A 14,388-nucleotide genomic window follows, 5' to 3' on the forward strand; every position below is an offset into this window, starting at 1 on the left:
AAAGTGTTTTGCAGACGAAAGAAAGTCATACACATATCAGATGGCATAAGGGTGAGTAAAGTATCAGTGAATTGTCATTTTTGGGTGAACTGTCCCTTTAAGTGACGACTCAAAAGAATACGTGAATCGATCAGTTCAATAAAATAACCCAAACGAACCGATTCGCTAAAATGAATCGGACAGCCCACCGCTAACTAGTGGTTCTGAAACAGTAGAAACTACTGCATTTCCCACAATTCTCGCGCAGTTGTTCATCAGTGGGTGGGTGCAGCTCGCTTTGGCTTTTTCACATTCTTACGCTCTGTTTATTCCTCAGATGAAAGCAGCTGCCGCGCAGCGTGGCACGCCAAATGGTTTAACGTTCGATTTTTTGAATTTGAAATATTTTGAATCGCTCTGCGCCTGAATCGGAATGCAGACCGTTTGAATTGAAAAGATAACGGAATAAATATCTGAGCGGTGGTTTGGCGGCAGAATTTTCAGTTGGATACAATTTTGACCACTTGCTTGCAAAGACATCCGACTCAATGCAGGCAAATGATTTTATATATCAGGAACTGTGAGCGGTAGATCAGAGCACAGACGACGTTCTTCTAAATACGGCTGCAATTTGATCTGATATGAGGTGCTAAAGGAAGATCTTTGGTTTTTCGGAAACCAAAACTACACTTGAATTGTGTCAAAGCAAATCTAACCCTGCGCTAGGACTGGCAATCGATTGATGGAGAATCATAAAGCTTGGCATTTCTGAATCAAATCTTTGAAATTGTGATACGTCTCGCCTTTATATCACACTTATCATTCAACACGGTGTGTTTATAGTGTTGTGATATTGTGCTTTGGCGGAACGGACTGTTGCTGAAAGTCACTATTCCTTGCTTGTTGTTATTATTATTCGGAAAGCGCAAAGTTTGACGTGCGCGCGGTTCGATCATGGGCTGCACGGTGAGCGCAGAGGACAAGGCGGCCGCCGAAAGATCAAAGATGATCGACAAAAACCTGCGCGAGGATGGAGAGAAGGCGGCGCGCGAGGTGAAACTGCTCCTGCTCGGTAAGTCATGGCACGTCATGTCTGTGTACCTCTCCCCCAAACTTCATTTTTCAGGGTGAATCGCCACATGCTTGCATAAAAACATCACACCAAGGCTTCAGTACTCATTTGGGGGTGTTATGTATGTCAGTAGGCATATGGGTTTGAGTATATGATTTGTGGTTCTGCTCGATCAGTTATAAACAGGATAGAGGCAAACCCATAACCATCCGTCAGATACTCGTTTGGTGGTTTTCATTTGCGTGTGAATCAAACCCCAACATGCTTCACAACGAATCGGGCAGGAGGAAACGCTGATTCACTTGAAGTATTACGACACTGTCATGTTAATTGGGCACTGTGGTAATACCACGGAATTATGGGCAATTACTGCGGTAATACGTCCACAGTAATGGACGGTTGTTCATTGGAGCTCCTTCAAGTATTCTCTAAATATGAAAAGCATTCAGTACCACAGCAAAGTACCATGATATGACCATGTTTTGTGGACTGTACCATGGTAATACAATGCAATTTTGGACATGTATTTTGGTCATACCATGGTATTCTTCGAGCCACTTCAAGTACCATGTACATATGGAAATAAATGCAGTACCCTATCAAAGTACCATGATATAACCATGCTTTTGGACTTTTCACCATGGTAATACCATGTAATTTTGGACATGAATTGTGGTAATACCATGGTATTCTTTAGAGAGCCTTCAAGTACCATGTAAATATGAAAAAGCAAATAAATATTCAGTACCATGGTGTATATTAAAGTACCATGGTACGACCATGTTTTTGGGCTTGGTACCATGGTATTACCATAGTCTTTTGAACATTTGAACAGGAAGTATGGTAATACCATGGTATTTTTTGGAGCACCTTCAAGTACCATGCCAATATGGAAAACCATTCAGTATCAAATTACCATAGCTAGTATTACCATATTTTTGGGATTTTTAACCATGGTAATGTGCAATTTTGGACATGTTTTGTGGTTATACAATGATATTCTTTGGAGAGCCTTCAAGTACCATGTAAAAAGAGAGGGGAAAAAACATTCAATACCATGGTGTATGTTAAATTACCATGGTATTACCATGTTTTTGTGGTTTGTGCCAGGGTATTACCATGCTCTTTTGAACATGTTGCGTTCAATCTTCAATATGGAAAAACATTCAGTACGTTATTAAAGTACTATGGTATGTCCATGTTTTTTGGCTTTGCACCATGGTAATACCAGGCACTTTTTGAAATGTATCATGGCTTATATATTGTCAAAATTCAGGATCATGGTTTATATTAAAGTTCCATGGTGATACCATGCCTTTGGACATGTACCATGGTAATATCACTGGGTCTATTTGAAGTACCTTGGAGTACTATATTTTAAGGCATGGTACTGTCGGAATATGCCAATACATTATTTGAAGCAAATTGGAGTACCATGAATATACTGTGGTATAAGAATATGGTAATCATTCAGTATGATGCATAGAAGTACTGTGGTATTACCATCTGATACCACTACAGTACATTTTCTGTGAAAATGCCCAATCTAAAGATAACATAATCGATTTTAAAGTTAATCATAACATAATTATTCTCAAGTATGAAAAAAGCAGCCCTGTATCCTTCCCTGCATCTTACACACCCTGTCAATTCCAGCTGTATATATGTGGCATCATGAAATATACATGATTATGGTTTGCAGTACATGTGTAATCTAGGTGCTCCATTTTGTATGCTATTCTTTAATTTAGAATAATTTGGCTAATACAGGTCAAATGCAAATGTTTTAAAATATAACACTACAAATTGTCACATTATGTAACTTTTCTACTCTACGCCTTCCACAAGCTATGTTCACATCTGTGTTGGAAAATGGCATACTTATTAATGTTTAATTATGTGGTTTCCATGGATACCACATTGTCCCTTATGGTCATGTGTTTAGGCCTTGTCATACTAAACAGGGGCCAAACTAAATAATCGCAGCTCTCTGCCTGTTGAGTTGCTGTTTTGTAGCTAAATAACTTGTCATTATGTGAAGTGGGAATTCAGGTGGTGAGGTATGTACACTCATGTTTGATTAAGATAAACAATGGTCTGCAGGTACCACAGCTCTCGTGTAACCCTGCTGCGTGAATCAGATAAGTACCAATCTGAACAAAAGACTTGGCCATTCAATTATCCTTCATTAAAGCTGAGTGTTCCTGCTGTAACCAATCAATTTTCATTTTGTGAGGTTGAATGGTGGTAATCAAAAGCATGTTTGATTTTGAAAATACCTGGAGCAGAGAATCATTGTGGGTTGTTTACAGGTTCTGTAGTTACGTACCACAGAGGTCATAAAGGAATAGTTCACCCAAAAATCAAAATTCTGTCATTATTTGGTATATCGACTGAAGTAGTTGCCTTACTTAGCAGTGTCAGATCTATTTGATTTTACTGAGCGCATGTTTCGAAATCTACAGGAGAGAAAGCAAATGATGAGATGCATGCAAAGCCTGGTGTGTTTGAAGCTGGGGTAGTGTACAGTTTATGCGGGGCTCCAGACCAAGGGGTCCGGGTTTGACTGGCTAGTTTCCATTAGCCCCTGTTGATTGATGGCATAACTACACCTTATCTGGGCATAAATAGCGTGTTTCTCCATTGACGCCCATTCAGAACTAGCCGTTTACTTTTTTTTTTTTTTTATCCAAATGGAAAATATTTCATAATGCTGAAGAAGTTTTACCAGTGCCTGATTTACTGTTAAATGTGTAAAATGGACTATATGGTATATATTCTTTTCTCAGGGTAGCCGCTTGGGACTGTGTGCATTCTTGTGATGCCATCAGCCAATCAGCTGTGTTGTTTTTAGTTTGAATGCAGATTTAAATGTATTGATATTTAAAAACAAAACCTTCTAATCTAGTTTTGTGCATGGCACAATGTTTCCCCCGTTTTCCTCTTCAGTGTAGTGTTGAATATTGTGTGTGTTTAATATGGCTTCAGTTAGCTAGATCATGAAATCATTTGGTGTTCCAGTTGGGGTTTTTAATAGAATTGTCTGGCTGATTTCCACTGGATATAGGGCTGGGCGATTTGACGAGATATATATATATATATATATATATATATGTATCATGGCAACAGGTGTAAAATGTCAATCGTCAAGAGATTTTGCTATATTGTGTATTTCGCACATATCCATGTGCGCAGCTTGTGCTTATCTATCAGTGGACAGGGTTTTCCGGAATTTTACATTTTTCTGCTGCCGCCCAAGCAAATTAAATGACCTTTATCATGCGATTGGTGCTTTAAAATCACGAAATATTATTTTCATCTGACACACAAACTGGAGCTCCAAAGTGCGTACGAGTCCAGGAGGCTTTCCTATATTTATGCTCCAGAAACAGGAGAGCTCAGAGCGATATCCCTCGCGCTACTCAATCATTTTAGACCCTGGGTGCCGCGTAATATTCTTGGTTCATACATGGAGGAGACGCTTTATTTCTGTGAAGATGATAGATGAAGAAACCTATTTCCTAATTCACGCAGAATCTCAATCATTTTCCTTCATGTGGAATAAGTGCTCATGGGTTTTATTAGAGAGCACATACTTGTCCCACATCAAAAGTGTATAGCACTCAAAGTGAAATTAATTTAATAAGGTTGCTTCATCGTCTAATGGAAATGCTTATGGACGTGGCTGACAGGAGTATTAAAATAAAGGTTCATCTTAAAAAAATGTCCATCGATACCAATGCGTAAATATCGATAACATTGGATCGTTGGTTATTGGATCGATGCATCGTTACACCCCTAATATTATTCCCAGATTTTAAAAGAATAGTTCACCCCAAAATGAAAATTCTGTCTTTTACTGTACTCACCCAATATGTTGTTTCAAATTCCCGTTTAGTCCATCAGTCAGACTTATTTCAAAGTCATGTTTAATAGTAGAATTCCTGATGAAGAACTACACCACCCATGATCCTGAGAGGATAAATCCACCAATCTGAGAATCACGTAAAAACAAACTGCTCAAAACAAGCTCTGCAGCGACCATGCCATGTCCATGACGCACTGTGAAGGACACAATCGAGTCGGTCTCCCTGCAATCACAGTCTAATTATATTTTTTTGTATATATCTGAATATTTTGCAATATACTACATTTGAAATTAGGTCTGGGCGATATATCGAATAATGACAATAAAATCATTGCGATATTCACATTATTGCTTAATTTTATAATGTACTTTTTATTTGCCCGTTATGTTTCATAAAGAGTGAATCAGTAGACTAATTCCACGATCCTTCAGGGCTGCACAATTAATCAAAATAACATCAAAATGTGATTATAAAACTGCAAAAGGCTGTGAGACAGAATAATCAAGCTTTTCTGTGCATGCAAGGGGATTAATAGGCTCTTGTTTTTAACGCTTGTAAAGCAGTTTGCATGCATTGCGAAAGAAAAGTACTGCATGTTAAATTACTTGGAATTATTATACAAATGTAAACTGTCAAATAATACACTGTGCTCTTTCAGTGTCAAAATAAAAGCTGCAGGTGATGAAGTAAATAGGATAGAAATATATCAATTATATATAAAACAAATCTAATGCTAATCTAGTAAAGAGAGTGTTTTTTTGTCATATCGCCCAGCTCTACTTTAAATGTATTGATTTTACACTTTAAATAAAAGTTACATAGTATAATACAGATAAACATTTTAGACCCATGTCTACGGTATTACTTGTTTTGTGTAAATGGTTATTTGGATTTGGGTTCTTACCAGTTAGCTAGTAAAAGTACCTCTACATTACATTAACTGCTTTCATGTCTATCTTGTTATGCCTTAAGGAGAGGTTGACCTTTGACCTTGGGTTACTTGACTGTATTTATTGTTTTAAGTAATAAATAAGACATGCCGGAAGATTATTGCTGAGGTCATCTATCATTTTCAGGCCTGACAGCCATGTGAATTTCATTCTTCATTTGACTCACATGAGTAGCAAAACTAGCAAGTTGTTAGTGTAGTAAGCTGAAATTGTATATTTTTAATTAGAATACTATTACCTACCGGCGCATTTAAGTACATAATGAAACAACCCTTGTTTTAGGTATTTAGTATGTCTGCAGTGCAGCCTCAGATTCTGAAATTAAAGGAATAGTTAAACTAAAAATGACAATTCTGAATCATATATTCTCATATTTGACTTTTTCCCTCCATGGAACAAAACAGGAGATGCTAAAGAGAATGTTAGCCGAGTCACCATTCACTTTCATTGCTTTTTTCCATACAATGAAAGTGAATGGTGACTGAGTTCGTAACATTCTGCCTTGCATCTCATTTTGTGTTCAATGGAAAAAATTTTTTACGGATTTGGAACACCATGAGAATCTTTAAACATCAAGCTGGTTCAGGTTTTGTTTTACCTGCAGGAATGTGCCCACAACATGGAAGACAAGTGTTGAATCCACAAACAACTGGAGTCTAGGTCATGTCACAGAGCAGGAAGTAGTTAGTGCTCTTGTGTTTGTTAAACCAAGTGTCTTTACATTTTTTCCCCCTTGCCTGTAAATGCTGTTCTCCATGTATGGATTTTAGTTTGACTATTTTTTGCAAACCTCTTCAGTTCTTCTCTTATGGATTGGAAAAGACAAAGGCTTTGGGGATGAAAGTGATACACTCTTCCTTTGGGTTCAGTTTTTTGAAAAGAGAATGTTGCTCATGTTCTGGGATGTGGCTTGTCTTATGGCCAAGGGCGGCAGTCACATCACGGAACTAATGGATATGTGCCACAGAATGGTGACAAGTGACTGTCAGGAGGGTTAGTGTGCTAGAAGCTATACTTACAAACCGAGCGTGTAGATACACATTTTTAAGTGGTTGCTCTGGAGGTCTCTTATTATGCGGAACCTTTGAGACATTTGTATATGATAGTGTGGTAGAAGAGAGTGTAGAGTGTATACATACTCCTGTTGGAGGGAACATTTTTATGTTGCAGCAGCAACATTTTAAATAAACAGTGAATATACAATGCACGGATAAATATACACTATATAAAAAAACCTGCCACACATGTATATCAGATTAGGTTAAGTCAACATGAAATCAAAATTGACCCTATTTACTCTTTAAACAATTCCATTGCATTAGGATCTTCATTTGAATGACCCGATATCTGATATCAATTTTTTAAATCCCAAGATTGATGTTTTACTATACTGTGTATTCAACCCTAGATCACTTGCATATATGCGACAAAATTAAGTTCTATGCGTCAAAATGTCTGTGATTAGTCACTTCCTGTAAATTAACTCACCAGTTATTTAGAATAGTGACGACTGTAAGATCCACGCAACCCATTTGTCACTGACTACATTTACATGGACACCAGAGAGCGGCTTATTGCGAGAAAGCGGTGTTCTGGTTTGCATGCACTTGTGATGGACTATAAGCGGCATACTCTTTACTCCCATATATATGCGGTTTGTCTACAGCAACGTTATTTCATCACAACGTTAGTGTCAACAACAGATATGGTATCTGAGGAAGACTTGACTATTTTATTCCCCATTGCTTCTCTTTATTTCAAGATATTTCAGAGTTGTTGTAGTGTTTGTTTCCTTAACTGTCTATTATGACCTGCAGCAGAATTTAGCTTTAATAGTGGGGTCTTCCTCTTACATAAAACTCTGGGATTCCCTCAATGTTCATGCGCATATAGGCGAACATGAGTAACCATCGATATGTTACATTGGTGTGTATTAATGGCTATAGTTTATAGTGTATGTTCTTTTCCCACTGTACTCCCAACATTTTTTGAATTTTTTCCTCTTTGTTGACTTGTTGTTAGGCTCCATCCTATGACGTTTGTTATCCGGTCTGTTCACGCACATTCGCACTCCTCAAAATCTATCAACGGCACATATATGTTTACATGGCCACATAAGCAGCAGAAATCTGGATGTGTTAAACTGCTTTATCTTAATCCCTTAAACAGCATAAGGAAATCAGTGTTCTTGTTTACAGGACGTATCAGAACGCCACTTTCTGCAATAACCCAGGAATAAACCCTTTTCGTAAGTGTCTTTGAATAACGTCTTAAAATATCCTTTCTGTTCTTTACAGTCAGTTGTTAATCAAAAACAACAAAAATAGAAACATGTCATTCTAATCACGCATAACACGGATGGGTTAAAAAAGCAGTGCGACGACTCATTAATATGCGCTTAAAACGCTCGCTGAACTGCCACTGTTATATAAAAATACCGAATTGTTTTAGCGGTTGTTCTGCATATTCAGTGTAAATGGTAAAAACCATCCATGTTAACAATAAACACGAAACAAAATATTTATATATATGCAATATAATATATGCAATTTCAAGATGTTATATTTATTAATGGAATACATGGAATCTGCAAATTTTTAACAAGCTAAAATGGGACCAATGATAAAATACAATTAGCAAAATGTATATTTTTGAGAAGTACCAAGTTAGAAGGTCCCCTGTATAATTAACAGCATTAATTGAGATAGATTGTCTTTCATATGTAAGCAAAATGGACATTATAACTAAAATATACTTGAAATAATCAGAATCAAATGTAATTGAGAGCTTGAGAATCAGAATTTAATCGGGAAATCTATATATAACATACTTTTATTGTCCTGTTTAGATTTACTCAGTGTGATTCAGCAGTGCACATTATTCTAAAGCAATTTTTATTTTTAAACTTTCATCAAAATGTATTAATTTGCTCCTCCTGAAACAACAAAAATAATGTAAACCAAATGCCATTAGGGATGGTAGACTTGTCGAATAGTTAGGCTGACTAGTTCATCTTAGATTTGTATTTTATTTTAAGATTTGTAGCTGTGTTTGAGCATTGCATTTTCAAGAGGCAATGTTCAAGCAACCTTTTTATATAAAAATGTAAAGATTGAAAAAAATTCAAGCACTCTGTTCCATTTAATTATCAAAAAATTTCACTCCATGTAGCATTCATGATTTTTGCAGTTCTGTTAGCCGGCACAGAAATTGTACACTTCACATTTAATAGCATGCACAAAGTGACGCAAGGAAATTTAGTGATAAAACTGTTGGATCTATTGTTGCACAGCTAGAAGGCAGTTGCTCTTTATAATGTGAATGTTGAGTCACTGTGTTTTGTCTCATGACATCATTTGGAGGAGTGTAACTTTAGCTCTGCTGTGTTGTGAGGGACAGATACTGGCAGAGGTCAGCGCGGGATACGTCTGTTAGTTGGGGCCTAGCACAGTGGGGGTTTAGGGTGTACGAGTCCCAGACAGGGATAAAAACACTTGATTAAAGCAGCACCTTCTCCCTTTACCTTCAGGAATAGAGTGCAAAAGGCAAGTCATTATTATTTGTATAGCGTTTTACACAACACTCACAGCTTCAAAGCAGCTTTACAGAAAATCATGCATTAACAGAAAATTAAAGCTTTAATATCTATAAAGTCTTAGTCATAATTGTGTAGTTTGATTAAATATGATTAATAAAAATAAATAAATCATAATTGTGTTTATAACTCCAGTGAGCAAGCTGAAGGCAACTGTGGCAAAGAACACACAACTCCATAAGATGTTGGCTAATGGAGAAATCCTTGGGAGAAACCCAACTCACTGTGGGGGCCAGTTCCCCTAATCTTCTGGAGTCCATCATAATAAACTGAAGTGATGTCTGGTTGGCACTGGGTGCATTTAGTCGTCATCACTCAGAGACACATAGTGGAGTCCGACACCAAGCAGGCTCGGAGGTGTATCTGGCCGGCTCTGGTAACCTCGGGATTGAATGATGAATCCGGAGGTTGAGACGGGGAAACAAATAGAATAATATTACCGTAGATGCCGTTCATGTTTTGCAGAGTTATAGAGCATGATAAATGTTTCTGGTTCCGGCAGACCTAACTAAAGCGGCCTAATTGTGAGTTGATGGATAAATTAGGTGAAAAAAACAACTTGCCAAGGTGATGCATCTCAGAACAGATGACAGCTCCCTGCACAGTCACCGTCACACACTTGCATTTTCAAAATACACACTTACACACACGTCAGAATGAAAATCTGTCCTCCAAATACCTCCCTGCATGCACACACATTTTTAAACAGACGTCTGGCTCCTAGGTTTCCTATTTCAACTTCTCTCAAAGGTCTTACATCAACCTTGCTCAACTTTAAAGTCTCACATTATTCATAGATCTTTAAGTCTCAGCATGGAACACGTCAAAAGTTGGTGTTGCAGTTTGTCCTTTGACAATTGAAGAAATCTAGAGTTTGATGGCTTTGTGGTGTTTTAGTTGCTTTGTATTTCACTAGGGCTGCACCCGACCAAAGATTTTCCTAGTCTACTAGTAGGAGTTAATTTAAGCCATCGCACATTTATGATATTAAATTAATTACTTGAATATATAGTTTTTTTGGGGGGTTGGCATTAGAAAATGGTTTGTGTTTCAGGGCTGAGAAAGAATATTATAAGTAACATTTCAAACACTGTTCTACATTACAGAGAAATACTAAACCGTAATAATGAGCCTTTAAAATATACATTTTAGAAGCGCACACACGAAGCGAGCTGCAGTGACACCAGCAAAAGCTGTAATGATCCTGAATGTGTTGGAAAAAGGAGACTCTCTTAACATTTTGTTAATTTATAGAGAGAAATGGACATTAGGGTTGTGCCAACAGACGATGATCTCTGGGATCGACGATGGTCAGAGTAATCGCCAAAAGCTGATGCCTTTGACGATGTCAAGACGATGTTTGGCTTGTTTTCCCATGTATTAAATAATGATTGTTATTATTATTATTAGGCTATTATTATAAAATTAACATTACAGATAATTTGCCCCATGGCACACAGACACGCGCTTGAAGAAACCCTTTATGATATTATTAAGAACGGATGACAGAAAAGCGTCTATGCGCATATATGACGCGCTGATACGGAGGCGTAACTGTTGGTTATGTTTAAGGTTTAGGGAAGGGAGGCGCTACGTCATCATGGTAACAAAAATGTGATGTAACATTTGGACAAAAATGGTTAAAATGGTGCGATATGTCACACTGTAACCCCGATTTTTTTTCTTTTTTAAAGAAAAGGATGGAAAAGTCTAAATACATTTTTGTGGTAATCAACATGATGCCACATAAGTTGTCAATTGAGCTTAATTTGTATTGAACATGGAATATTCCTTTAACTCGCTTATAGTGCCACACAGTGGATGTTTCACCTCAGGAACTGTCAGGATTCATGTAATGAACCAAGAAATATCATTTTGAAATATAATTCACCACAGTCATGCAATTTTAATGAGATCAGGCTGCGAAAGGTGGGACTGTTTTTCTCTCTTATGCAGCCTTGATTATGAAGCAATCGTGCACAACAAGAATCGATTTTAAATTCATTGTCTTTAACCTCTGCTGAGGACCTCCAGTTTAAATTCCTTTTCTGTTGAGTTGTTTGAACTAGTTCTACAGTAGTCGTTCCTTTTATTACTGTGTATATCATGTGGGATGCTTTGTTTATTGATCTGTCTGTTGGTGCTGAAATGCTTGCAGCCATTCACCACCGACCTGCTGAGGTGTTTGTGTCATTATAGATGGTTTTGCATCAGTCTGTCTGCGCGTTTTCCATCACAATCACTGTCAGTCCATTTTCATTTCTGTGAAGCTCAGAAAAAAGGACTGACCCTTCTGCGGCCAAATTATGTGAGGTTGAGAGAAAAGACAAAATGGAGAAAAATACGAGAAATTAAACATTGATTCAGGAGAACATGAAAAGGATTGATACGTGAGATTAAACTGTTGTACTTAGAAGTAATTAATTGCAATTAATTGAACGATCTCTCTCTCTGAACCCACCACAACCCAAAGATTGGGGTAATTTAATGTTAACCAATCAGAAGACTGTAGGCTAATTAAATGTAAAACATATGCCAATATATCAGCCAGTCAAATTAATTTGTCAATATTTAGCCATTTTGAGATTGCCAAGCAATAAACGAGCCTGTTTGATAAAAAAATCTGGACATCAGATTTACAGTTTTCTTTGTTCAATTGTATTTAAGTGAATTTTAAGAATTAATGGATGATATACCTCTGCTGAAGCCATCAGTCTGCATTAATTTAACCTAATTTTTAACAGTGGATTTACTTTTTACTTAAGTAAAAGTACTGCTACTGAAGAAATAATTCATTTGAGTACAAGTAGAATTACTGAGAAATATTATGACTCGAGTAATAAAAGTAGTTTGCCGGAAAACTACTCAAGTAATTACATTACAAGTTACTTCATGAAAATTAGATTATATAGTAAATACGCTTCCATTTTTAGAACACAAATATGTTTTTGTTCTTGAAAGAAATTGATACTTCATTTCACCAAGGATGCATTAAATTGGACAAAAATACTGCCAAAATCATTAATTGCAAATTATTATTATTACAGTTTGAATTAATTGTTTTAAGTGGTATTTATAAAAACATTTCTTTACCCGTGATTGCAAACATATATACTGTCACCTATTCCTTACGAAAGCATTCTAAAGTGCTAATTTGGTTCTCAAGAACATGTTCTTATTATTAGAACAAATTTGGAAATCACAATACAGTTGGTTTTCCCCCCATTGGCTGATGTATTGAGTTCTTACAATTGCTTTACACTTGCAAGTGAAATTTTGGTTTTAAAAATAGGCAAAAAGAAACATACTGTTTTGAAAAAAAGAATCTTTATCCCGGAGGATAGAGAAGGAAGTGGATGGCCAGATGCACAAAGAAAAAAGGACAAGTAAATCATTCTCTAGTTTGAGAAACGGACTCCTCACAGGTCATAAACAAGCAGTTTTTAAATGCCAAAGACCTGCTTTGCTGCAAGAGGATTCTTGGACAAACAGAACATTTTAAGAATAAAACTATTAAATAGAAATAGCCATTTGTAACATTCTAAATGTCTCTAAATAATCTCTAAACTACATTATGTGCAGTATGACTGAAACACATTCCTATTTCAGGTTTATTCTCATTCAAGTCCAAATACATTGGCCATTAAGTTAACATACCATACAAAAACTAATATAATACAGGAGGAAATTTATCCTCTATGATATTGCAGCAATTATCCAGATATGGAATGAGATTAAGCAAACTGTTATCAACTCCTACATGCCAACTGAATAAAATAAGGCAGTAAATAAACATTTCACATAGTGTTTAGTGAGAGGTATGATTGATTCAAACACACAAAGTGGTTGTTCTGTACATGTATTATTGTATTACAGTTGTAAAACATTGCCTAGCTTAAAAACAAGTAAAGTTTGATCAGTGGTTATACATGTTCAGATGGTTCCCTCATACCATACCATACCATACCATACCCAAAATAAAATGAAATATGCAGAAAATCACAGTATTACTGTTCTTGTATAGTGACAGGGCAGAAAGTCTTAGAGAAGCTAGAGAAGAGAAGACACCGGCGGCAGTTTGTACAAGCTGCTGTGCTCATGATGACTCATAAAACCACTGTTTTAAATGATAGATAGTTTCTGTTTGGTCAATCAAATTTTGTCATTTTTTGCACACAAACAAATTGTTAAAAGATTAGCAAGAATGAAATAACAACAGTGCACACAGTAGTCCAGCAAGCACCGGAGGCATGTGCGCATTAACACTTACATTTTCTCATAAAACACCAAATCAAACTAATTGTGCATACAGTGCACAGTGAAAATGACTGACTCTCTTGCTTGTATGCATTCGAGAAGCAATCTCATGATGGCTTTGGAGCCTGCTTGGATGCAATATTTGTGAGTCAGAGGAAATCAGGCTGATAGAATACATGCTTCAGAGGAAGATATGCGAGCGCTCCACACGATGAAAATGCTGGATTTGCACACGTTTTGTGAGGTTTGTCTCAGTGTTATTATAGTTAATGATAACTAAAACAAAAAAATAATCAAATCTAAAAAAAATTAAAATACAAATAAAAAAATTACATTATTGGAAAAAACTTTAATCTAAAATACTTTTTCATGACTCCAAAACTAAATAAAATAAAATACACATGATCTCAAATTCATTTTAGTTTTTTTTTTTTTTGACATAATATGGTGAATATGGGCAAAGTAGGACAGTTTTGGAAATGTTCCTTTTCTTGACACTTTTTGAATTATGATCCAAATGACACATACCTAACATACCTTTCAAGAAAGCTTAGGATGTCTTCTACCATTGTGAAATAAAAAATTAAGAAATATTCAAAACTGGGAAGTAGAACCTTTTTGAACGTGTTTTGACCCTACCAGTGGTAACGTAGGGTCAGACTGGAT

At 36.4% G+C, this 14,388-nt stretch overlaps 1 protein-coding gene across 1 annotated transcript in view; it reads left to right on the top strand.

Annotated features, from left to right (window-relative positions):
• The first annotated feature begins 246 nt into the window (after positions 1-246).
• gnai2b (guanine nucleotide binding protein (G protein), alpha inhibiting activity polypeptide 2b) overlaps positions 247-14,388 on the top strand; it is a 92,206-nt gene continuing 78,064 nt past the window's right edge. Inside the window, exon 1 of the mRNA XM_052130352.1 lies at positions 247-1,051. Within this exon, the coding sequence (XP_051986312.1) occupies positions 934-1,051 (118 nt within the window). The 5' untranslated portion in view covers positions 247-933. The remainder of the gene's footprint in view (positions 1,052-14,388) is intronic.

The sequence above is a fragment of the Xyrauchen texanus genome, chromosome 7, assembly GCF_025860055.1.
Source record: "Xyrauchen texanus isolate HMW12.3.18 chromosome 7, RBS_HiC_50CHRs, whole genome shotgun sequence".
Classification (NCBI taxonomy): Eukaryota; Metazoa; Chordata; class Actinopteri; order Cypriniformes; family Catostomidae; genus Xyrauchen; species Xyrauchen texanus.